At 45.2% G+C, this 26293-nt stretch overlaps 1 protein-coding gene across 2 annotated transcripts in view; it reads right to left on the reverse strand.

The window, feature by feature from the left end:
• GDA (guanine deaminase) overlaps positions 1 to 26293 on the reverse strand; it is a 168056-nt gene that overhangs the window by 86044 nt on the left and 55719 nt on the right. Inside the window, exon 1 of one of the 2 annotated variants that reach the window (XM_069763435.1) lies at positions 18406 to 18775. The exons of the other annotated variant lie outside the window; for it this stretch is intronic. Coding sequence (XP_069619536.1) covers positions 18406 to 18513 — 108 coding nt within the window. The 5' untranslated portion in view covers positions 18514 to 18775. Of the gene's footprint in view, positions 1 to 18405; positions 18776 to 26293 lie in introns of those variants that run through there. 2 annotated transcript variants of the gene reach the window in all.

Below are 26293 nucleotides of genomic sequence, written 5' to 3' on the forward strand. Positions count from 1 at the left end.
TTTAAGATATTTGTAATAATATTTGTTATCTCTTCTTATTTCAGCTCTATCACTGAGGGTCTAACAAATGTTACATGGTTCTCTGATGACCCCGTATATATGGGCAGCACGGTGGCTCAGTGGATAGCATTGCAGCGCAGGAGTCCTGGGTTCAAAACCCCACCAAGGGCAACATCTGCAAAGAGTTCGTATGTTCTCTCCGTGTTTGCGTGGGTTTCCTCCCACATTCCAAAGATATACTGATAGGAAATTTAGATTGTGAGCCCCATTGGGGACAGCGATGATAATGTGTGCAAAACGGTAAAGCTCTGCCGAATATGTTAGCGCTATATAAAAATAAAGATTATTATTATGAGGGAGAAATGCGTTGTATCCTTATTGATCTTCTCTATCATTTGTCTTTTTTATGACCATTGGCAAATATTATGGTATTTATTGCTCAATACTGTATATTTTATTCTCGCTTTATCTTTTAAGAAGTGTGTTTTCATCTTTCGTATAGTTGTGAGGAGGAAGACCGGACCGCGGGAACCTGTACCGAGCTGAGTCCGGAACTGTTGAGGCTGCCACCCTTGTTGCCTGGGGGAAGAAATGAAGAGCAGGACCAGCCTCATGACCTAGGTAGGAGGGGCAGCTTAAAAAGCAAAGCGCACGCAGCTGTGGGCGGGCAGTTTGGTGCCAACCAGCAGGAGCGTGCAGCCAGGCAAGCAGCACGCTCCGTCCCCTGGGTGACAGCGCCGTGACAGGCCATATTGTATGGTCCCTGCCGTCCGCAATGGGACCGCTGTGCATAGAGGTGCCGTGTGCCCTGTAACTGCCGAAGAGAGAGGTGCCGTGCACCCTGTAACTTCCGGAGAGAGAGGTGCCATGCGCTCAGTGACTGTCAGTACCAGGCAAGTGCAACGAAGGAAGAGCAGTGTACTGGACAGACTCCTGCAGCCTTCCCTGCCACTTGCTTTAAGCTTCACAGCGCAGCAAACACTGCTTCTGATCGGTGTACAATCATCACCGCCGGTCAGACAGCCGCGGTTCCCACGCTGTCAAAAGACAGCGTGAGCACACATCTGTGATCAAAGGTATAAAGTTTACCTTCGGTCACTGGTGTCAGCTGATGGGACTACTGCTCTCTCAGAAAAGCCTGCATTTATGGGTAGGTAGGATCCTGCTGTAATTAAAACTACCACATGTTGAAGGGCAGAGTGCTCGGTCAGAGAGCTAACATACAAATTTATTTTCTGAGACAGGTATTCACATTTATTCAGGAATTCAGACTTCATCCTAAGAGAGGAATTTACACTAGACACTTAGGGTCCCAGCAGCTTGAGACCACCTTGTCGTTGGTTGCAAGGCATTCATTAATTCACTAAATTATGTGCTAAGCGTCTCAATTGTTTCTTATTATCCAGAGCAGTATTGCTATTCATATTTCATATATTCCATGTTTACATGCTTTAGCATGACCCAAGAGTGCAACTTCTTTGTATATTGTATATGGAGGTGGCTGCTCCTAGTATGCACTTATTCACATTAGCTTGGAAGTGCCTGTTAGGGCTGGCAGAACGCACCGAATAAATATAAAGATAGTAATAAGGTGCGTTCGCAGCCCAGGGTCCACCGTGCAGAGATGAAACCTGCTGCTAGGTAATGGCGGCACTATTAAGCCAGAATAAACGCGGGTTCCGTCACCTGAGATGAACTGATGCGAACTCTGTTGCTTCACAGAATCGCAGGGAATCAAAGGAAGCACTGTGGCCTGTTAGCAGTCACAGGGTGCAGCAGATGGATTCTAATGGGATCCCTGGAATTCACCCCCACTATGCTGGTGATTGATTTCGCTCTGACCCTTGGTGGCGTTTGAGCCCACGCCTGAGGACTCCCTGAGTCAGATGCTGGCATCAAGCGGGAGTTCCCAACCTACACTGACCGGTTGTCAGGACTACTTAAAGATTTACCGCAGAGTGCGTACAGCGCCGATCTAGCGGACGCCACTAACCACCCCAACTAGGGATAGGAAAGCGCACTGGTTGCACACGGCGCCACACTGGCTGCAAATTGACGCAGTAATTCATCTCTAGATGTGCGGGATAGCACTGTCTGGCGCTAGGTAGCCTCCACCATTCCCGAGCAGTCAACAACTCAAGGGATGGAAATGATTCGGAGCTTTCATCCATCGACAGGCATACATCCCCACACACACGTAAGCAAGTTTATACTAGACTTTTATAGCTGTAGCCTTCCGGGACCTTCCTAGTGACCTTCCTATTGGAGATGCTACAGGACCTGAGCATGTGACCCCCGACCTCCAATGAGAGGTCGTCCCGAGGGCATGTTCAGTAGAAGAAAAGCAGGACTTAGTCACTGGAGGGTCTGCTTGCCGCTGATCAATGCTGGTTACAAAGACTGAGCCTGGAAAGGCAGCTGCAACCAAACGCACAGTATCTGCTTGAGCCAGACGCTGGGATCGATGTCTCTGCTGAGCAGGCTCCACTGCGGCTGGAGGAGAATAGGAGACCGCAGCGGACATGGTTCGAGATTCCCCCTGTGCAGCGGCAGGAACTCGACACCTAACATTACCCACCCTCCTAGGGCCCCCCTCCTTGGGCCTTGCTACGTTCGAAGGCAACAATGAGCTGAGGAGCCCGAATGTGCTTAATAGGCTCCCAGGACCTGTCCTCTGGGCCATGACCCTTCCAATCCACCACATAGAATTTTTTGCCACATACCACCTTACTCCCAATGATAGCGCTCACCTCATAATCGTCCATGCACGAACCCGATGTCCCGGCAGATGACTCGGAAACCCGGACATGTGAACAGGTTTTAGGAGGGACACATGAAAGGTGGTGGTGATACCTAGGCGTGGAGGAAGAGCCAACCGATAGACCACAGGATTAACTTGTTCCAGGACCTTGAAGGTACCTATGTAGCGAGGTGCAAACTTAGTGGACTCAACTTGCAGCCTGATGTTACGGACGTAGAGCCACACTAAGTCTCCAGGAGCAAATGTCGGAGCAAGGCACCGGTGTGCATCAACAGAAACCCTCATTCTCTCCTTGGAGGCCCAGATGGCATCCTGTGTGCGGTCCCAAATGTCACGTGCCTCTACCGTCCAGTCTGCCACCTTAGAATCAGTGGATGACACGGGCATGGGCACAGGGACACGTGGATGCTGGCCATAGTTAAGGAGGAATGGGGTCTGCCTGGTGGAGTCAGCTACGGCGTTGTTCAATGCAAATTCTGCCCAAGATAGCAAGGATGCCCTCTCTCCCAACCCATTTGTCTGGGGATGATATACTGAAGAGAGATTCAGCTCAATGCTGAATAAATGACAGAGCTCTCTCCAGAACCGAGACACAAACTGGGGACCCCAGTCACTGACAATTTTGTCAAGCATACCATGTAGGTGAAAAACATGCTTAATGAACAACGCCGCCAAGGCCTGTGCAGAAGGTAACCGTAGAAGAGGCACCAAGTGCACCATTTTGGAAAACTGGTCTGTGACTCCCCAGATAATGGTGCAGCTACGAGACTTGGGTAAGCCCACCACAAAGTCCATCCCGACCATTTCCCAGGGCTAAAGTAGCCCAGCAGGCCGTTGCCGAGGAGACCAATTCTTGGTGCTGGAGACACACGCCCGACTATAGTCTCTGACGTCACAGGCTATATGCGGTCACCAGTACATTCAGATGTCATCTTGGTCCCAAAATGTCCACCCACCCAGGACGAGTGAGCCCAAGAGAGAATCACTGGTCGCAAATTAGGTGGAACAAAAGTTTGCCCGGAGGCACAGACTCTAAGGAGACCGGGGCCACAGTTCTCAGGCTCTCTAAGGGAACAATTAGTCGACGTTCCTCCTCATCCTCCTCTGATGACACTACGGAGCGGGAGAGAGCATCGGCATGGATGTTCTTCTCCCCAGATAGATATTGGTGGGTGAAGTGGAAGAGGGAGAAGAACAAGGACCATCTAGCCTGGCGAGAGTTTAGCCGCTATGCTGTCTGTAAATAAACCAAATTTTTGTGGTCTGTGTACACTTGGAAGGAACAATGAGCCCCCTCCAGGAGAGTGTTTCCACTCTGAAAAGGCTAACTTCATAGCTAGCAACTCCCTGTCCCCGATGGAATAATTCCTCTTTGCTGGTGTGAAGGTCTTAGAGAAAAAGAAGCAAGAATGCTTTCGACCTTGAGCATTCTTTTGGAATAGGACTGCTCCAGCACCGAAGGATGAGGCATCCACCTCCATTATAAAAGGCTTATCTACATCGGGGCGCTGTAGAATGAGAGCGCTAGCAAAGTGGGACTTGATAGAGAAGAAGGCCTTGGAGACCTCCTCAGACCACAATTTGGGATTTGCTCCCTTCTTGGTGAGGGCTATCAAGGGGGCTACCAAAGTTGAGAAGTGGGGAATGAACTGGCGATAATAGTTAATGAACCCCATAAAGCGCTGCTCCGTTTTGAGAGAATGGGGTTCCTGCCAGTCCATCGCAGCCTGTAGCTTTGCAGGATCCATAGCCAGTCCCTGGGCGAAGATTATATAGCCCAGGAAGGGCAAGGACTCCTGCTCAAATACACACTTCTCCAACTTAGCATAGAGGGAGCTTGCCTGTAGGAGGTCGAAGACTTTGCAAACATCTCTCCAGTGGGAGTCTATATCTGGAGAGTAAATGAGAATATCATCCAGATAGACTACAATCGAGGTGGTGAGCTTATCCTGGAAGATGTCGTTCACAAAGTCTTGGAAGACGGCAGGAGCATTACAGAGCCCGAAGGGCATCACCAGGTATTCATAGTGCCAATCCCTTGTGTTAAATGCCTTCCATTCGTCCCCCTCACGGATGCAAATCAGGTTGTAAGCACCCAGCAGATCAAGCTTAGTAAATACCCTCGCTCCCCACAACCTATCGAAGAGCTCAGATATCAGAGGCAGAGGGTATTTGTTCTTAACGGTGATGGCGTTAAGACCCCTGTAATCTATGCATGGACGTAATTCTTCTGCACAAAGAAGAACCCCACCCATGCAGGTGACCCTGACTTCCTAATGAATCCTCTTGCCAGATTCTCCTGGATGTATTGGGTCATTGCCTCCATCTCTGGAAGAGATAGGGGATAGACTCGACCCCGGGGAGGCTCTGCACCAGGCAAAAGGTCAATAGGACAGTCATAGGGGCCGTGAGGAGGAAGGGTTTCCGCAGCCCTCTTGGAGAACACGTCCGCATAGGGCCAATAGTACTTGGGGAGAGAGGAAAGATCTGCGGGTACTTCAGTAGTAGCAACCTGAACGCACTTCCTCAGACATCTACCCTCACAAGATTCACTCCGTCCCAGAATTCTCCCTGAGGACCACTCTATATGAGGTGAGTGGTAGAGTAGCCATGGAATCCCTAACAGGACCTCATCAATTCCCTCGGGAATGACTAGCAGGGAGATAATCTCCTGATGAGATGGAGAAATGAATAAAGTAAATGGGATGGTCTGGGGTGTTATCTGTGAGGGCAGTGTCAACCCATTTACCACTCATATGGTCACAGGTTTGGCGAGCATCACCAGGGGTATTGTGTGCCGTTGGGCGAAGGCAGATGACATAAACTTGTCCTCTGCTCCGGAATCCATGCAAAGCTCTACTGTAAGAGTGGATGGGCCTATGGTAATTGTCCCCTTGAAGGACAGTTTGGAGGAATATGTCGCCGTGTCTAGTGTACCTCCTCCTGCAACCACTAGCCACTGGCGTTTTCCTGACTGCTGGGAACATCTGTAGGGAAGATGTCCTGACTGCTGGCAGACATGACAGACCTTGAGTGCACGAGCGGTCCAGGACTTAGATCCCGCTCGTGACACCTCCATAGCCTCATGTGGCTCGGACACCTGGACCGGAGATTCCAGAGGTTTGGCGAAGGTGGGAGCCAGCCAAAACCTCTGCCTACACTGGGCTCGCTCCAACCTTGGCTCGTTAAAAGGAAGGTCGATGCGAGTTGATACAGTTATTAGCTCCTCCAGTGTGGCAGGGAATCTCCCTGGTGGCCAAAGCGTCCTTCACATGGTCAGCCAGCCCCCTCCAGAATACAGGGATGAGGGCTTTATCCAGCCACTCCAGCTCTGATGCTAAAGTCCAGAAGTGGATGGCAAAATGTCTGACCATGGATGAGCCCTGTATCAATTCTAGCAGTTGGAGCGCCGTATCATGAGTGACTCGAGGTCCTAAAATTGAAATACATCTTGTGTCTATTATATCCCTATACTTCCGGATCTTACCGGTCTTGCCATGATTTCTATCTTATAGGCAGCGTGTATAGCCACTAGCATCCATCCTCTATCCCAGTACATGGTACGTACCCCTCCACTCCCTCTTTCTCACTCACTGTGCCACTATATATTTATGACTCTCCATTATCATACGCGCACTTTAGAAATGCTCTTATTGCCATGCACATGTACGGTTGTCCATGTGTATGTTGTGTATATACTTTGTTTATTAGTTACCTATGATTTTGTTACCCCGATTATGTGAACTGTTTTGATGTATGTACTTTTCAGTTACTGACGAAGGTCCTCTGTGTGACCGAAACGTTTTGCTTGGGATACAATAAATTATCCATTTCTTCTCACCACAAAGTTGAGTGCTGGGTTTTGTATTTATTTAGAGGTCCTAAAAAGACCTGTTTCAGAGTGCTCAGGACCACGGAGCAATCTGCACCACATGATCATCGCGCTCCCACAGCGGCGTAGCCCACTTCAACGCCCTGTCTGACAGGAGGGATATAATGAATCCCACCTTTGCCCGCTATGTGGGAAAACATGCAGCCAGGAGCTCGAGATGTATTGCACACTGGCTCACGAATCCCCTACACAGCTTACTGTCGCCAATAAACTTATCTGGCAACGAGAGGCGGGATAAGGTCAGAACAGGGGAGGCAGTGGACAAACTAGCTGCAGCCATGCTAGCAGCCTGAACAGCTACTGTGGTAACATTCATAGCTGAGGTTGTGCGTTTGAGAACTGCCAACCTGCACTCCAGCTGCTGGATGTACCACTGCAGTCACTGTTCGTCCGCCAATACTTGCCAGACCCTGGCGCTAGTATAATGTTAGGGCTGGCGGAACGCACCAAATAAATATAAACATAGTAATAAGGTGCGTTCGCACCCCAGGGTCCATCGTGCAGAGATGGAAACTGCTGCTAGGTAATGGCGGCACTATATGGTGGTACTACGCCACAATAAACATGGGTTCCATCAACTGGTATAAACTGATGCAAACTCTGTTGGTTCACAGAGTCGCAGGGAAACAAAGGAAACACTGTGCCCTGTTAGCAGTCACAGGGTGCAGCAGATGGACGCTAGTGGGATCCCTGAAATTCACCCCCACTATGCTGGTGATTGATCTCGTTCTGACCCTCGGTGGCTTTTGAGCCCGGGCCTGAGGATGCCCTGAGTCAGATGCGAAGATCAAGCGGGAGTTCCCACCCTACACTGACCGGTTGTCAGGACTACTTAAAGGTTTACCCCACAGAGTGCGGACGCCACTAACCACCCTTACTAGGGATAGGAAAGCGCACTGGTTGTGCACGGCGCCGCACTGGCGGTGGCTGCAAATTGACGCAGTAATTCGTGTTTAGATGTGCGAGATAGCAATGTCTGTTGCTAGGTAGCTTCCACCATTCCCGAGCAATCAACATCTCAAGGGATGGGAATGATTCGGAGCTTTCATCTATTGACAGGCATACATCCCCACACACACGTAAGCAAGTTTATCCTAGCACATGGCCAAGCGGCCATGCGAATCTTTTATAGCTGTAGCCTTCCGGGTCCTTCCTAGTGATCCAATCGGAGATGCTACAGGACCTGAGCATGTGTCCCCCGACCTCCAATGAGAGGTCGTCCCACGGGCATGCTCAGTAGAAGAAAAGCAGGACTTAGTCACGGAGCATCTGCTCGCCGCTGATCAATGCTGGTTACAAAGGCTGAGCCTGGAAAGGCAGCTGTAACCAAACGCACAGCATCTGCTTGAGCCAGACACTGGGATCGACATCTCTGCTGAGCAGGCTCCACTGCAGCTGGAGGAGAATGGGAGACCGCAGCTGACAAGGTTCGAAATTTCCCTTGTGCAGCGGCGGGAACTCAACACCTAAAGTGTCAGTCAGTCTTTTGTTATTTGGACATTTTCTCAAGGACTGCTCAATACGCCCTCAAGCAAGCAAGCAGTCAGGAAACGCCTAAGGGTGGGTGATTTTTGAGGTCACCCAGACTTCCAGGTACCTTTTTACTCCTCAGATAAATTACTGCTGGAAATTGTTAGATGCAGCCCCATTTGTCATAAGAGATGTCTCAGTTGAGTACAAATTTCTCTGCTAGTCTGGATGGCCTGCTGGGGTTCCTTTAAAGACTTCAGAGATGTGTTCTCAGAAAAAGAGGCAGAGACATTACCTCCCAATTGTCCTTATGACTGTGCTATCAATCTTATTCCTAATGCTAAATTACCTAAAGCTCACCTGTATACCGTAATTTATTGGGTCCTGAACATACCGCCATGAAAGAATATGTAAACAAAAATTTACAGAAGGGTCATATTCGTCCTTACTCGCCTGTAGCTGCTGGGATTTCTTTGTTAAAAAAAGATGGTGGCCTCCGTTCTTGCCTTGATTTCCATGAATGAAATAAAATTACAGTTAAGAATACATACCCACTTGCACTCATCCCTGACCTATATATTCAGCTGAAGGGGGCCAAATGGCTTTTTAAACTTAATCTCAGAGAGGCTTATAATTTGTTATCCACCCAGAAGGGCGATGGGCGGAAAACAGCGTTTTTAATGTCTGAGGGTCTGTTTCAAAATCTTGTCATGCTATTTGACAAATCTCTTTGCTGCCACCTTCCTTCTTTTTAGAGATAGTAGGGGTGGGCAGTGGTAAAGGGAGTCAGAAGAGAGGGTGACGGGGTTTAAAATGCATTTCAGGGGTCTGAATATGAATGAAGGTAGATTGCAGACAAATATAAAGGCATTTAAAAAAAATCATGTCAAAAGGTATCCAAATCATTTGAAGGGGTTCTCAAAAGGAAGAGAAGTTATCACCTATTCTTAGCATAAGTGATAACATAGATTGGTGGGGGTCTAGTTGCTGTACAGATTGGCAGAATGGGGCACTTTTATCCCTGTTAGAATAGAATAGAATAGAGCAGCAGTATGCATGCTCAATCATCATTCTATTCATTTACTATGGGGCTGCCAAAAAATCCAAGGCTAGCAGTCTGCATTGCCATAGAGGAAGAATGGAGCAGCGGTTAGGCATGTGCACTGCTGCTCAATTCTGGTGGGGATAAATGTACCGATAAGTGGGGGTCAGAGCAGTGGATAGGTGATAGCCTCTTTTTACCTGACAACCCCTTTATTATTTTGTATATGAGGGTGCTGATATTTTAGAGGAATAACTTAAACATTCCATGGGCTTTAGCTAGGAATCGCATTGATTGACCTTCAGAATCTTGACTTGTGACACACCTGAAGTAAAAGAACTTTGCATTCTAAAACTTATGTTGTACTTTGAACTCGGTGCAAAATAAGAGGTATAGAAATTCTCTACAGGTCAAGAGAAAAGATGGAATTTAATGTAAACGGATTATAACAGACATTTAGATATTTGCATATTTTATGAGCAGGGCAAAATTAATGTGGATAGCTCATGCATTCTTGCACTTCTATTGTGAATATTTCTGTTTGCATGTTGTCAGGTGTCAATTTAATTTATGACAGCTTCCAGATATGGAAAGTACAATGTTATTAATGTGTACTATAGTCACCGTGTGAAGGCAGTTATTTAACCCCTTAATGCCATGGTTAGTATTGTTCTTTAGGCTGGATTTACACACAGCATGGGTTGAATTCCCCGAGAGTATAACGTTGAATAATGAAAAGTTGTAATATTTGCAGTATGTTTGGAAACTGTTTTTTTTTTAGTTCACCATGCTCTGGTTATAGCCTTTTTAGTGCATTTTCTATTAGATTTTAAATGACTTGATAACACTCGGAAAATAAGACCAGACATTACAAGCGCTTTTTTTACAAGGTCTAAAAGATATCAAAGTTGACTTTTTTTTTTCAAATTAATTTAGGTCTATTTCGATAATTACATTGAAGATGTTTCTATTCCTTTGACAACGTTGAATAAAAAAAAGGGTTAATTACTAGGTTAATCTCCACTGCAATAGAGATGATGCTCCAGTGGTCTTCAGTGTTCTCACCAGTAGCAGAGCTGTAGTATTAGCAGAATTTGTGCTCAGGTATACAGTTCCACTGCAACACCTTATACAGTGGGGCAAAAAAGTATTTAGTCAGTCAGCAATAGTGCAAGTTCCACCACTTAAAAAGATGAGAGGCGTCTGTAATTTACATCATAGGTAGACCTCAACTATGGGAGACAAACTGAGAAAAAAAAATCCAGAAAATCACATTGTCTGTTTTTTTATCATTTTTTTTTGCATATTATGGTGGAAAATAAGTATTTGGTCAGAAATAGTGTTGAGCATTCCGATACCGCAAGTATCGGGTATCGGCCGATACTTGCGGTATCGGAATTCCGATACCGAGATCCGATATTTTTGTGATATCGGGTATCGGTATCGGAAGTGTAAAATAAAGAATTAAAATAAAAAATATTGTTATATTCACCTCTCCGGCGGCCCCTGGACATCAGCGGGAGGATCCGGCGTCCGGCACGGCTTCTTTCTTCAAAATGCGCGCCTTCAGGACCTGTGGAATGACGTCCCGGCTTCTGATTGGTCGCGTGCCGCCCATGTGACCGCCACGCGACCAATCAGAAGCCGCGACGTCATTCCTCAGCTAAAGTCCTAGAATGAGCGCCTTCTAGGACCTGAGGAATGACGTCGCGGCTTCTGATTGGTCGCGTGGCGGTCACATGGGCGGCACGCGACCAATCAGAAGCCGGGACGTCATTCCACAGGTCCTGAAGGCGCGCATTTTGAAGAAAGAAGCCGTGCCGGACGCCGGATCCTCCCGCTGATGTCCAGGGGCCGCCGGAGAGGTGAATATAACAATATTTTTTATTTTAATTCTTTATTTTACACTTTAATATGGATCCCAGGGCCTGAAGGAGAGTTTCCTCTCCTTCAGACCCTGGGATCCATGAGGATACATTCCGATACTTGATGTCCCATTGACTTGTATTGGTATCGGATATCGGTATCGGCGATATCCGATATTTTTCGGGTATCGGCCGATACTATCCGATACCGATACTTTCAAGTATCGGACGGTATCGCTCAACACTAGTCAGAAACAAACAATCAAGATTTCTGGCTCTCACAGACCTGTAACTTCTTCTTTAAGTATCTCCTCTTTCCTCCACTCATTACCTGTAGTAATGGCACCTGTTTAAACTTGTTATCAGTATAAAAAGACACCTGTGCACACCCTCAAACAGTCTGACTCCAAACTCCACTATGGTGAAGACCAAAGAGCTGTCAAAGGACACAAGAAACAAGATTGTAGCCCTGCACCAGGCTGGGAAGACTGAATCTGCAATAGCCAACCAGCTTGGAGTGAAGAAATCAACAGTGGGAGCAATAATTAGAAAATAGAAGACATACAAGACCACTGATAATCTCCCTCGATCTGGGGCTCCACGCAAAATCCCACCCTGTGGGGTCAGAATGATAACAAGAGCGGTGAGCAAAAATCCCAGAACCACGCGGGGGGACCTAGTGAATGAACTGCAGAGAGCTGGGACCAATGTAACAAGGCCTACCATAAGTAACACACTACGCCACCATGGACTCAGATCCTGCAGTGCCAGACGTGTCCCACTGCTTAAGCCAGTACATGTCTGGGCCCATCTGAAGTTTGCAAGAGAGCATTTGGATGATCCAGAGGAGTTTTGGGAGAATGTCCTATGGTCTGATGAAACCAAACTGGAACTGTTTGGTAGAAACACAACTTGTCGTGTTTGGAGGAAAAACAATACTGAGTTGCATCCATCAAACACCATACCTACTGTAAAGCATGGTGGTGGAAACATCATGCTTTGGGGCTGTTTCTCTGCAAAGGGGCCAGGACGACTGATCCGGGTACATGAAAGAATGAATGGGGCCATGTATCGTGAGATTTTGAGTGCAAACCTCCTTCCATCAGCAAGGGCATTGAAGATGAAACGTGGCTGGGTCTTTCAACATGACAATGATCCAAAGCACACCGCCAGGGCAACTAAGGAGTGGCTTCGTAAGAAGCATTTCAAGGTCCTGGAGTGGCCTAGCCAGTCTCCAGATCTCAACCCTATAGAAAACCTTTGGAGGGAGTTGAAAGTCCGTGTTGCCAAGCGAAAAGCCAAAAACATCACTGCTCTAGAGGAGATCTGCATGGAGGAATGGGCCAACATGCCAACAACAGTGTGTGGCAAACTTGTGAAGACTTACAGAAAACGTTTGACCTCTGTCATTGCCAACAAAGGATATATTACAAAGTATTGAGATGAAATTTTGTTTCTGACCAAATACTTATTTTCCACCATAATATGCAAATAAATTGTTAAAAAAACAGACAATGTGATTTTCTGGATTTTTTTTCTCAGTTTGTCTCCCATAGTTGAGGACTACCTATGATGTAAATTACAGACGCCTCTCATCTTTTTAAGTGGTGGAACTTGCACTATTGCTGACTGACTAAATACTTTTTTACCCCACTGTATATCAGTGGTTTATTGTTCAGACTGGCCTACCGCCTCAACGCATTAACCTAACTATTCCTGTGTAGCCCATTCAAAAAAGCAAAAACAAAACAAAAAAAAACATAATCAGGTTCCTCGCATCATGTTCTCATACACTTTATGCAGTTAATAGCCCTCTGTGTCTGTACTGCTACATACTTAGGCAGTTAACTGGTTCATGCAGCTTTACATGAACACCCGAGCCTTACACTATGGCCGGTCCGAATAACTAAAGCAATTGTTACCTTCCACCTCTCGTGTCTCCCCTTTTTCCTCATAGATTGTAAGCTTGCGAGCAGGGCCCTCACTCCTCTTGGTATCTATTTTGAACTGTGATTTCTGTTATGCTGTAATGTCTATTGTCTGTACAATTCCCCTTTATAATTTGTAAAGCGCTGCGGAATATGTTGGCGCTATATAAATAAAATTATTATTATTATTATTGTGGTTTTATTTGACATATATCAGTGGTTTCATTTATATTTAGAGATAACAATCACGCAGCTCACAAAAGTTAGAACCATGATTGGGAGAGCTAATATCCATGCTGCCATTGGTAGGAGCTGGTGATCTTGCAAGATTAATAACAGCAGCTTGTCAGGAGTTAAGAGGGAGGATAATGGAGGTGTGCAGCTAACTGCTGCATAGAACTCAATGGGCTGCAGAGAACTGAGTGGGATGTTAACAGTTAACTCCTCTCCTTGAATACTGTGTACAAATACTGTGCACACTTGGTCAGGCACTAGTATCCAAACTCCAGTTACATGAACTGTACAGTATGTAAGATAGAAATGTTCATAGCAGGAGAATGACAGCAGATAGAAAAAAGCAATTCAATTGCAAAATAGCTGTTTATCTAAAGTAATTTAACATGATAATACTCCTTTAAGAATTTTGTTGAAAAAAGTGGGGAAAAAAATATTAAAATATTTTAAAAGGTTGACATTTAACTGTGTATAGTTTAAGTAGATAACCGTACATGCCACTTTTATACTGCAGTCTGTTACATTTTAATTTCTGTACTTGTACCTACCTACCCAGTATTTTTTATTAAATCCTTGACAATGGTTGAATACTTGGAATTGAAAAGCTTGTCAAAAGAAAAGAAAAATGGCAATGAACAGGATAATGTACAAGAAAAAAACAAACAAACAAATCCCTCAGCAAAGAATGTGGGAACCCGTAGCATCAGCATCACCACCAACACCAGCCATCCTCATAGTATTAGGAGCAATAGCAAGCCATAATTGGCCTCCTTTGTCAGTGGTGGGGACAAAGCTAAGGGAGTTATGCAATATACAGAATATCCCTTGCCTCAGTCACAGCAGGATGTTACCTCTGACAGCGACACCGTCACTTTGAGTCAGTATTTCTCACAGTATGGTTTGTCTTAATACAGATGAATGAGAAGGTTAATTTTTGGAAGAAAGTCAGTGCATCATGTTCTTAAATGAGCTGTTGTTTACTACAAGATTATCATCCATTTCTATGGTGAGGGCACTTTAATATTACTAAAGCTGAGTATAGGTTAAGTAGTTTGAAACAGAATGCTACATAACTCTATCCAGGGCAGTTGTAAATTATGTAGCATTGTTATTTATGGCGATTTAATTCACGTTGAATCAAATTTTGGGGAAAAACTGAACAAACCTGTCAAATATGAATAGATTTGATAATCTCAAATTATTAAGCTCGTGTCAGTGACATATAATAATAATAATAATAATCTTTATTTAGATAATAATAATCTTTATTTATATAGCGCCAACATATTCTGCAGCGCTTTACATTAAAGAAAATTAAAGGTTACTTTGGAACATGGATGGTATGAAACAAAATGTTCTGTTGAGAGATATTTTATTGAATTTGACAGTTGAATACAGGACTTTATATCTGCATTGACCAATCAGATTTAACCCCTTAATGACTGCTGATACGTCTTTTAAAGGCAGCAGTTAAGGGGCTTTATTGCTCAGTGCCGCTTTTTAATGGCGCTGAGAAATAAGTGTATAGCACCCGCAGCATCGGAAAATCTCTGAGGTCTCGGCTGTGAGTTGTGTTAGGGTTGGGGTTGTGTTGGGGTTAGGGTTCGTTGGGGTTATGGTTGTGTTGGGGTTAGAGTTGTGGTTAGAGGATAGGGTTTTGTTGGGGTTACGGTTGCGGTTAGGGTTAGAGGTTAGGGTTGGAATTAGGGTAAGGCGTGTGTTGGGGTTAGGGTTGTGTTAAGGTTAGGGTTGTGGTTAGGGTTGGGATTATAGCAAGGGGTGTGTTGGGGTTAGGGTTGGATTTAGGGCTGTGTTAATGTTGTTGTAGTTAGAATTGGGGGTTTCCACTGTTAAGGCACATTAGGGGGTCTCCAAATGCAACATACAGTAGTCCCTGCCATCAATTCCACCAATTTTGCATTCAAAAAGTCAAACAGTGCTCCCTCCCTTCTATGCCCTGTTATGTGCACAAACAGTGGATTTCCCCCACATATGAAGTATTGGTGTACTCAGGAGAAATTGTTAGCTAGAATTTGGGGGTTTTCAAAAATAAAAAAAAATGATGATGGTATGATGGCTAGTGTTGAGTTCAATTGCTTGCTACTCAAGTTTGCATCGGGTGCTCGGATATGCACGAAGTATCGCAGATCCCCGCATGTTTTTTGGGGGATGTCTAACAGCCTTGAAACATGCGGGGCAGGGACATGAGCATGTCACTTGAGCCCCCACAATATTCTGTGCATAGCCGAGCACCCGATGCAAACTGGAGTAGCAAGCACTTTTTCTCAACATTAATAACGCCATATTCTATGTGACAAACTAATGTTATCAATTTCTCACCACACAACTGGATAAAATCCTTGAGGGGTGTGGTTTCCAAAATTGGGTCACTTGTTTGGGGCTTCTACTTTTTAGGCACATCAGGGGGTCTCCAAATGCGACATGATGCCCGCATCAATTCCAGTCAATTTTGAGATCAAAAAGTCAAAAGGTGCTCCCTCCATTCTGAGCCCTGCCATGTGCCCAAACAGTGGATTTGCCGCACATATGGCATACCGATGTACTCAGGAGAAATTGTACAAGAAATTTTGTGGTCAATTTTCTCCCAATACCCTTGTGAAAATAAAAAAGTATGGGTCTAAATTAAATTTTTTGTGAAAAAAGTGAAATATTATTTTTTGCCTTCCAAATTGCTTTAGTTCTCGTGAAGCACCTGAAGGGTTAATAAACTTGTTGAATATGGTTTTGAGCACTTTGAGGGGTGCAGTTTTTAGAATGGTGTCACTTTTGGGTATTTTCTGTCATATTGACCCCTCAAAGTCACTTCAAATGTGATGTAGTCCATAAACAAAATGGTTTTGCAAATTTTGTTGGAAAAATGAGAAATCACTGGTCAACTTTTAACACTTATAGCTGCCTAGTAATAAAAAATTATGATTCCAAAATTGTGATGCTGTAAAGTAGACATGTGGGAAATGTTATTCATTAACTCTTTTGTGTGACATGACTCTCTGATTTAAGGGCACACACATTTAAGGTTTGAAAATTGCTAAATTTTCTAAATTTTAGCCAAATTTCCATTTTTTTCACAAATAAATGCAAAAGAAATTTTATCACTAACATGAAGTACAATATATCATGAAAAAACAGAATCAGTGGGACACGTTGAAGTGTTCCAGAGCTGTAACCTCATAAAGTGGCAGTGGTCAGAATTGTAAAACTTAGCTTGGTCATTAAAGGGAACCTGTCACCCCCAAAATGGAAGTTGAGTTAAGCCCACCGGCATCAGGGGCTTATCTACAGCATTCTGTAATGCTGTAGATAAGCCCTGATGTTACCTGAAAGAGGAGAAAAAGACGTTATATTATACTCACCCAGGGGCGGTCCCGCTGCGGTCTGGTCCGATGGGCATCGCGGTCTGGTCCGGGGCCTCCCATCTTCATAGGATGACGTCCTCTTCTTGTCTTCACGCTGCGGCTCCGGTGCAGGCGTACTTTGTCTGCCCTGTTGAGGGCGGAGAAAAGTACTGAAGTACGCAGGTGCAGGGCCTCTCTGACCTTTCCCAGCGCCTGCTCACTGCAGTACTTTGCTCTGCCCTCAACAGGGCAGACAAAGTACGCCTGCGCCGGAGCTGCAGCATGAAGACAAGAAGAGGACGTGATCGTAAGAAGATGGGAGGCCCCAGACCGGACCGCGACGCCCATCGCAGCGGGACCGCCCCAGGTGAGGATAATCTAACCTCTTTTTCTCATCTTTCAGGTTACATCGGGGGCGTTCCAGAATGCTGTAGATAAGCCCCTAATGCCAGTGGGCTTAGATCAACTTCCATTTTGGGGGTGACAGGTTCCCTTTAAGGTCAAAATTGGCTCGGTCACTAAGGAGTTAATAAAACATCACTCACCTGCACATTTTGTTTCATACCATCTACCGTATGTGCCAAAGTAACTGTCAATGACGCAAGTTATTCTTCAGAGCACAAAAATACTTTTTGGCAGTAGAGCAAGCTTATCCATTAATCTATTAAAGAGAACCAGTCACATCGAACTGACAGTCTCATCTGCAGGAAGAACATTATAGAGCAGTAGCCAACTGATACACAGTTGGGGAGAAATTACTAAGCACAGATAGTACTTTGTTAATTTAAGTTTCTGCCTTTTCTGGGTTTAATGATCAAGAGAAGAGCTGTCAAACTGCATTCCTCGAGGGCTGCAAACAGGTCATGTTTTCAGGATTTCCTTGTGTTGGACAGGTGATAATTTAATCACCTGCACAGAATGATTCCAGCACCTTGTGCAATGCTAAGGAAATCTTGAAAACACGCATGGTTTGAGGCCCTCGAGGAATGCAGTTTGACATCTCTGATGAAGAGGGCAATCCTAATCAGTGATTGACATTTTATGATAAAGCACTGACCCAGATCCATACTACCGTATATATATTATAAATTATATTACCTATTCCTTTAATTACACATTCCTGCCATCAATTATAAAATCATATCTTCTGCCAAGTGCCAGCCTTGCCTAAATCTATTTCCAATAGTCTGACAGGGCATTTATTTTAGTTTCGAAATATTTTTTTTCCAATTAATTCAGTTCACTATCCTTTATTGACAGAAATCGGGATATTTAGAATACATGTTTTTAGAGCATGAATAAGCTGCTTTTTCTTTCAATTCTAGACCGGATGAGTTCCTGGTTATTAGATATTCCAGCTATAAGAATAAATATAACAGCGATAACAAACGGAAAAAAAATCATCTCCAACATTATATGAATGGTCCAGTGCTAACAATCTCTTTTGCAGAATCCTGTAGTACTTTCCACCCACAAATTAACAGAAGGTTAACTCCTGTAAATTAATTACCACTGCCCACACATTGCTTTTTTATAATGGTTAGATTATTTTCTCCTACCATCTTTACTATTTACCCTGAGAAAATTCGATAATCAAAATTTGGTTTTGTTGGGTCAGTTATATAGTAAATAAATAATAATAATAATAAATAATATTTAATATTGCGAAATATAATATGAATGTAACTAATGCAAATTCCAACTGGACACATGCAAAATAGAAAAATAACATGAACGCTATCACTATATAGTGTAACAGAAATCATGTTCCATCTCTGACATGAGAGACCACATATGACCATTAGTATGAGTATTAATGTACATATTTATTATTAATGAAGAATATACCGTACTTACTTTTCCAGCCTTGTCTGTACCCAGGATGTGGTTTTCTAAAATCTCACAGTCACAGCTAGGAATTGAATGTATAAAAGTGCCCTTGAAGACATGTTGTACTGCATCCATATCAGCTCAGCAGTAGAAGCACGGATGACTATGAGCAGGGTGGGTCTAATGCCTCCTAACAGCCTTACAGTATAAGCATTTATACAAGGAAGAGGCTGAGCTCACAGCTTGGAACCAATGGCTTCTCAAGTTCATTGCTGCCACTGTTTTATTTTCCTTTCCTTAGAAATGACTATTAATCACCTGGAAACATTATACTTCTCAGAGGTTACTCAGCAAATAGTTTCACAATAGGATGTGAAATGATTATATGTATGCCATCTTCCTCTTTGTAAGGTGTTCTCATCTGTCACGCCATTTCAGGCATGCACTGTTCTGTATGCTTATTTATCTGTAAAGCTAAAATAAAGGAAAAGGTCAGGTATAATAGTTGTAACGAGGCACAATAAAACCAACAGGCTCTGAAGTTCAAAGAGCAGAACGTCCGTATATTTGCTTAGTTAGACTACTGTAAATTACTTCGCTTTTATTCTGGATAGGACACAGTTATTGCTTACAGAAGCAAAACCTATAGGACTTCAGAAAAGTACCGGTAGTATGATTGGCATTTTACATGGAGGTACCCACTACAGATTTTGTATTTGCAGTTTAAAAAAATTAACCCCTTAACCCCCAATTTTGACCTTAAAGGGAACCTGTCACCCCCAAAATGGAAGATGAGCTAAGCCCACCAGCATCAGGGGCTTATCTACAGCATTCTGTAATGATGTAGATAACCTGAAAGATGAGATAAAGAGGTTAGATTATACTCACCTGGGCGAGCGGTCCGATCCAAGGGGAATCGCGGTCCGGTCTGGGGCCTCCCATCTTCATAGGATGACGTCCTTTTCTTGCCTTCATGCTGCGGCTCTGGTGCAGGCATACTTTGTCGGCCCTGTTGAGGGCAGAGCAAGGTACCGCATTGTGCAGACGCCGGGCCTCTCTGACCTTTCCGGAGCCGCAGCGTGAAGACGAGAAGAAGACGTCATCATAAGAAGATGGGAGGCCCCAGACCGGACCACGATGCCCATCGTACCGGGACCGCCCCTGGGTGAGTATAATCTAACCTCTTTTTCTCATCTTTCAGAATACATTGGGGGCTTATCTACAGCATTACAAAATGCTGTAGATAAGCCCCTGATGCCAGTAGGCTTAGCTCATCTTCCATTTTGGGGTGACAGGTTCCCTTTAATGACCAAGCGAATTTTTACAATTTTGACCACTGTCAGTTTATGAGGTTATAGCTCTGGAACGCTTCAATGTATCACTCTGAGTCTCAGACAGTTTTTTCGTAACATATCGCACTTCATGTTAGTGGCAAAATATCTTCGATAAGACTTGCATTTATTTATGAAAAAAATGGAAATTTGACAAAAATGTAGAAAATTTAGCAATTTTCAATCTTTTAATTTTTGTACCCTGAAATCGGGGTCATGTCACACAAAATAGTTAATAAATAATATTTCCAACATGTCTACTTTGCATCAGCACAATTTTGAAAACATAATTTTTTTGTTAGTAAGTTATAAAGGTTAAAAGTTGACCAGCGATTTCTCATTTTTCCAACAAAATATACAAAACCTTTTTTTTTCTGTGTGAACATGCCACACACAAATTATTTGTTTGCACAGGTGTACCAAGCAGCCAATCCCTGATTGTAAGCTGGCTGCCTTATCGGTATTATTGCACCTGTGTATTTTGCCATCTTAACTTGGGTCCACTGCACCTTGGATAGTGCAATTGTTTGGAGGCCTTGGACAGGTAAGCATCTTTGCCTGTGTACTGGTGTTTCTTTTTGTCTAGAATAGTGGAGGTTTTTCCTCTTATGGTGTTTTTTTTTGTTAGATTAGGACTGGCAATATGTAAGGACTAGTGTTAAGCATTCCGATACTGCAGATATCGGGTATCGGCCGATATTCGCTGTATCGGAATTTCGATACCGAGTTCCGATACCTTTCCGATACTTTTGCGATTTTGGATACCGGAATCGGAAGTTCCTATAGTGCAATGATGCACTACAGTATAATGGAGTGTGGGCAGTGCGTGGGCGGAGACTGCGTATGTGTGTGGGTGGGGTCTGTGCATGACCGTGGGGGGTCTGTGCGGGCCTGCCGGGGGTCTGTGCGTGCTTGCAGGGGATCTCTGCGGCCAGATGGGGGTCTGTGCGTGCCTGCTGGCGGTCTGTGCGGCCTGCTGGGGGTCTGTGCGTTCCTGCCGGGGTTCCGTGCGGGCTGCCGGGGGTCTGAGCATGCCTGCCGGGGATCTGTATGGGCTGCCGGGGCTCTGTGTGGGCTGCCGGGGGTCTATGCGGGCTGCGGGCGGCCGGGCTGCCAACCCTGGCAGCCTGCACAGAGCCCCGGCAGCCCGTACAGAGCCCGGGCAGGCCCAAACCGAGCCCCGGCAGCCTGCATAGAGCCCCGGCAGCCCATACAGACCCCCGGCAGCCCGCACAGAGCCCCGGCAGCCTGCACAGAGCCTCGGCAGCCCGCAGAGCCCCGTCAGCCTGCACAGCGCCCTGGCAGCCTGCACAGAGCCCCGGCAGGCCCGTACAGACCTCCGGCAGCCCTCACAGAGCCGCTGCAGGCCCGCACAGAGCCCCAGCAGGCCCACACAGTGCCCCGGCAGCCCACACAGAGCCCCTGCAGGCCCGCACAGGGCCCTGGCAGGCCCATACAGACCCCCAGCAGCTCGCACAGAGCCCCAGCAGGCCCGCACAGAGCCCCGGGAAGGCCCGCACAGACCCCACCCGCACACACAGACACGCACTGTGTCCACTTACGCACCACCCACACTCTTCCCCCCTCCAGAACAGGATGTAGAATGACAGAAAGGGCTTATTTACATTCCAATATTTGTGTCCCATTGACTTGCATTGGTATTGGGTATCGTATCGGCGATATCCAATATTTTTTGGATATTGGCCGATCCAAACCGATACTTCTGGATATCGGAAGGTATCGCTCAACACTAGTTAGGACCCTTGACATGGGTTGCCAGCTTAAGCATTGTGGCCATAATATGAACCAATACCTTGCATACATTGTTTTGCATTTGTGCACTTTAAATATTTTTCAGGGTGCAGTTGGGCCCAGATGGCTCTGTGAACTGTGGCCTCTGTTCGCACAGGATGCATTATAGTCAGCACTGGTTGGCCTGCCATATGGCATCATTAATAGGCTTTGCCAGATGCTCTGCATTTCTGTGTGAACATTGCCACATACAGATTATTTGTTTGCACGGGTGTACCAAGCGGCCAATCTTTGATTTGAGGCTGGCTGCCTTATCGGTATTATTGCACCTGTGTATTTTGCCATCTTAAATTGGGTCCGCTGCACCTTGGATAGTGCAATTGTTTGGAGGCCTTGGACAGGTAAGCATCTTTGCCTGTGTACTAGTGTTTTTTTTTTAAGTTATAAGGGTTAAAAGTTGACCAGCAATTTCTCATTTTTCCAACAAAAAATACAAAACCATTTTTTTTAGGGACCACCTCACATTTGAAGTGACTTTGAGGGATCAATATGACAGAAAATACCCAAACGTGACACCATGCTTAAAACTGCACCCCTCAAGGTGCTCAAAACCACATTTAAGAAGTTTATTAAGCAATTTTGAAGGAAAAAATGAACATTTAATTTTTTCACAAAAAACTTACTTTAGACCCATACTTTTTTATTTTCACAAGGGTATTAGGTGAAAATGGACCACGACGTTTGTTGTGCAATTTCTCCTGAGTACACCGATACCCCATATGTGGGGGAAATCCACTGTTTGGGCGCATGGCAGGGCTCAGAATGGAGAGAGCACAGTTTGACTTTTTGAATACAAAATTGGCTGGAATTGATGGAGAGCACCATGTCGCGTCTGGAGACCCGTGATGTGTCTAAACAGTGGAAACCCCCCAGTTCTAACTCCAACCCTAACACAGCCCTAAACCCAACCCTAACCCAAACACACCCCTAACCCTAATCCCAACCCTAACCACAACCCTAATCCCAGCACAACCCTAACCCCAACACAACCCTAACTTCAACCCTAACAAAACCCTAACCTCAGCTCTAACCCCAACCCTAACCCTAACAGAACCCTAGCCCCATCTCTAACCCAACCCTAACCCTAACACAACCCTAACATCAACCCTAATCCAACCATAACCCCACTCCTATCCCTAGAACAGGTCTTTTGACCGAAATGAGCGTCGGGGTGGGTGAGTATGCCACAGCGATCCTGTTACTGCAATTTATTAAGGTACTAATATCCATTACTATTTGCTTATACTTTGGGGTGGCTCTTACTATGGATCATACATAGTTACCTTTTTCATGTGTACTTGATATCTGTGACCTACCTGCCTATGGCAATTTCTGGATGCTGTATTAACATCAATTTTACTCTTTTAGCCCCATTTGCCCCTTTTCCTATATTTGGTATTAATAAAGATTCATATTTGTTTATTTCTAATGGTCTTTATGACTGTTTTTCTCTTTGGTCTTTTTGTATATGTTGTTGGTTGCAGTTGGCCCTTATTCTAGTCCATATGATATGTGGAATTATTTAATACATTATTCATTGATATTTATGATATTAGTGGAGGTTTTTCTTCCATTTTTTCCAGTGTATTATGCTTGCCGAAACTATTCTTTGCTATCCCTAAAACAACCCTAACCCCAGCTCTAACCCCAACCCTAACCCTAAACCTAACTGTAAAGAATGGAAAAAATTTCAATTTTTTTATTTTATTATTTTTTTCTAACTAAGGGAGTGACAAAGAAGGGTTTGATTTACTATTGTTTTATTCCGATCACTGTGAAACACTGATAGGGTCTATCACAGTGATCAAAATGAACCAATGGGAAAAATCTCCTATTGTTGCCGGGTACCGGCCAGCAGATCTAGACAGGTGCACCATTTTCTTCCAGGAAGATGATATGGAGGGCAGAGGGACAGAGCAGGAGGATCCGAGGATGGCGGAGGTAGCAAGGGGTGGCTTGGGGGCCCCCCATTTTTCTCTCCTCTGGTATGCTAGATCATATCTGAGGAGAGAGAAATAAATGCAAAATCTGCTTTTTTTAGTGATCGCTGTTATTCAGGGAACAACGGCGATCACGTGACAGGGGACGGTAAAAACTGACCCAGGTTAGCTGTTAGTCAGGGCAGGTAATCCACACTCTGCTCTCCCTTGTATCCATGTGCTTTATTCCTATCCTCCTATGTTCCCTTGCCATCCACACTCACCGCGCCATCCCCCCTCCATCACGATTCCTATACATCAGCTCCTCTCTCCTTACCTCTCCCATGTACAGCTCTCATGCATTTGTCACCTTCCTGAAAAAACATAGCCTATCTTGCCCAAACATACTGCACAAAAAATCTTTGTACAATTCCAAAAACTACTTGCTCTTTATCCTCCTACTCCTTCTGATCTCGGGGATATCTATCCCAACCCTGATCCACCCTTCCCCAACCTCAACCCCTCTCCTACCTCATATCATAACCACACTAATCTTATTAATATTACTTGTACACCTTCATATCCTTCTTTTAATTGTGCCTTTTGGAATCCACTGTCTGTATGTAACAAACTTCCTTTTCTGCACAATTACTTTCTGAACAACTCTCTGAATCTGTTGGCCCTTACAGAGACCTGGATTCAGGATTCTGACACTGTCTCCCCTGCTCCCATTTCCCATGGTGGCCTACAATTCTCCCATTTCCCGAGACCCACAAACAGACATGGTGGTGGAGTCGGCATAATCCTGTCCGCACAATGCACCTTCCAGGTCATCCCACCAGTTCCATCACTCTCATTCCCTTCTTTTGAGGTTCACACCATAAGGCTCTTTCGTCCTCTCTCCCTCAGAGTAGAGGTCATATATCGGCCCGCAGGCTCGCCCACCCAGTTCCTTGACCACTTCTCAGCCTGGCTGCTGCACTTCATGTCCTCAGAACACCCAACCCTTATCCTGGGAGACTTCAATATCTCCATAAACAGCCCCAATTCCACATCTGCATCCCAGCTTCTATCACTAACTCAGTCTGCTACCTAGATAACTCACCGCTTCCCCTCTCTGACCACAACATTCTCTCCTTCTTGCTCACAATTTCTCGCCCACCCCAGCACATTCCTACCTACCATTCAGTCAGAAATCTACATGCTATTAACCCTCATACACTTTCAGACTCCCTACACTCATTACTGTCCCCAGTATCCTCTTTTTCCTGTACTGTTCTGGCTGTACACCACTACAATTACACTCTTAGAAGCACCCTGGACCAAGTAGTGCCCCTCACCCTCAGAACCTCCAAGCACAGAGTAAAACAGCCCTGGCTCACATCACAGACTCGGCTTCTCCAGCAATGCTCTAGAAGTGCTGAACGCTTATGGAGGAAAACTCGCACACCAGAAAACTTCATCCACTTCAAATTTTTGTTAAGAACCTATCATACTAACCTTCACCTCGCCAAACAGACCTACTTCACCACCCTGATCTCTTCACTATCCAACAACCCCAAGAAACTTTTTAACACCTTTCACTCATTCCAGGTGCATTCTGGGAAAAGCGAAGTCTCCCTAAGCTAGAAGATCGTTGGGTACAGCCGGGACCAGCTGCTTGGAAAGCATCGCCAAACCAGGGATTCAAGCTTGAGGAGGCTAATTTGCATATTCCAGGTGCATTCTGGGAAAAGCGAAGTCTCCCTAAGCTAGAAGATCGTTGGGTACAGCCGGGACCAGCTGCTTGGAAAGCATCGCCAAACCAGGGATTCAAGCTTGAGGAGGCTAATTTGCATATTCCAGGTGCATTCTGGGAAAAGCGAAGTCTCCCTAAGCTAGAAGATCGTTGGGTACAGCCGGGACCAGCTGCTTGGAAAGCATCGCCAAACCAGGGATTCAAGCTTGAGGAGGCTAATTTGCATATTCCAGGTGCATTCTGGGAAAAGCGAAGTCTCCCTAAGCTAGAAGATCGTTGGGTACAGCCGGGACCAGCTGCTTGGAAAGCATCGCCAAACCAGGGATTCAAGCTTGAGGAGGCTAATTTGCATATTCCAGGTGCATTCTGGGAAAAGCGAAGTCTCCCTAAGCTAGAAGATCGTTGGGTACAGCCGGGACCAGCTGCTTGGAAAGCATCGCCAAACCGCGCGCCTTACGGCGCGCGAATTTTTGCCTATAGGATATTATTGCAAGAGAACTTGGCTAAGTAGATTACACAAGAAGGAAAACACACAGGAAGTCAGCAGGATCTAGGAGCAACATGGCAGATGTGACAACCTACATGGTGAGCTGCAGCATGTGCTACATGTTCACAGACCGACCAGAAGAAGAATCAAATTTCACCTGTCAGAAGTGTAGACTAGTGGCCCTTTTAGAAGAAAAGGTGCGGGGTCTGGAAGAAAGAATAGCAACTTTGAAACTCATCAAAGAGAATGAAGACTTTCTAGACAGAACAGAAGCATCTCTACTGGTCACAGAAGGTGAAAAAAGTGTCAGAGAACCTCCAAAAGAAGATGAGTGGAAGCATGTGACCAAAAGAAGCAAGAAGACCATGGAGAAATCAACAACCACACAACTGAAGAACCGATATCAAATCTTTGTAGAGGATGAAGATGGCACACCTAAGGATGAAGCAATACCAGCAAGCAAAAAAGAAAAGGGCACACAGCAACAAGTGACAGCAAAAAGTACAGCCAAGAAGCAACGAAGAGTGGTGGTGGTGGGAGACTCACTACTGAGAGGCACAGAAGCAGCCATCTGCAGACCGGACATAACTGCAAGAGAAGTATGCTGCCTTCCAGGTGCGATGATCAA

The sequence above is a fragment of the Ranitomeya imitator genome, chromosome 1, assembly GCF_032444005.1.
Source record: "Ranitomeya imitator isolate aRanImi1 chromosome 1, aRanImi1.pri, whole genome shotgun sequence".
In the NCBI taxonomy this organism is placed as follows: domain Eukaryota; kingdom Metazoa; phylum Chordata; class Amphibia; order Anura; family Dendrobatidae; genus Ranitomeya; species Ranitomeya imitator.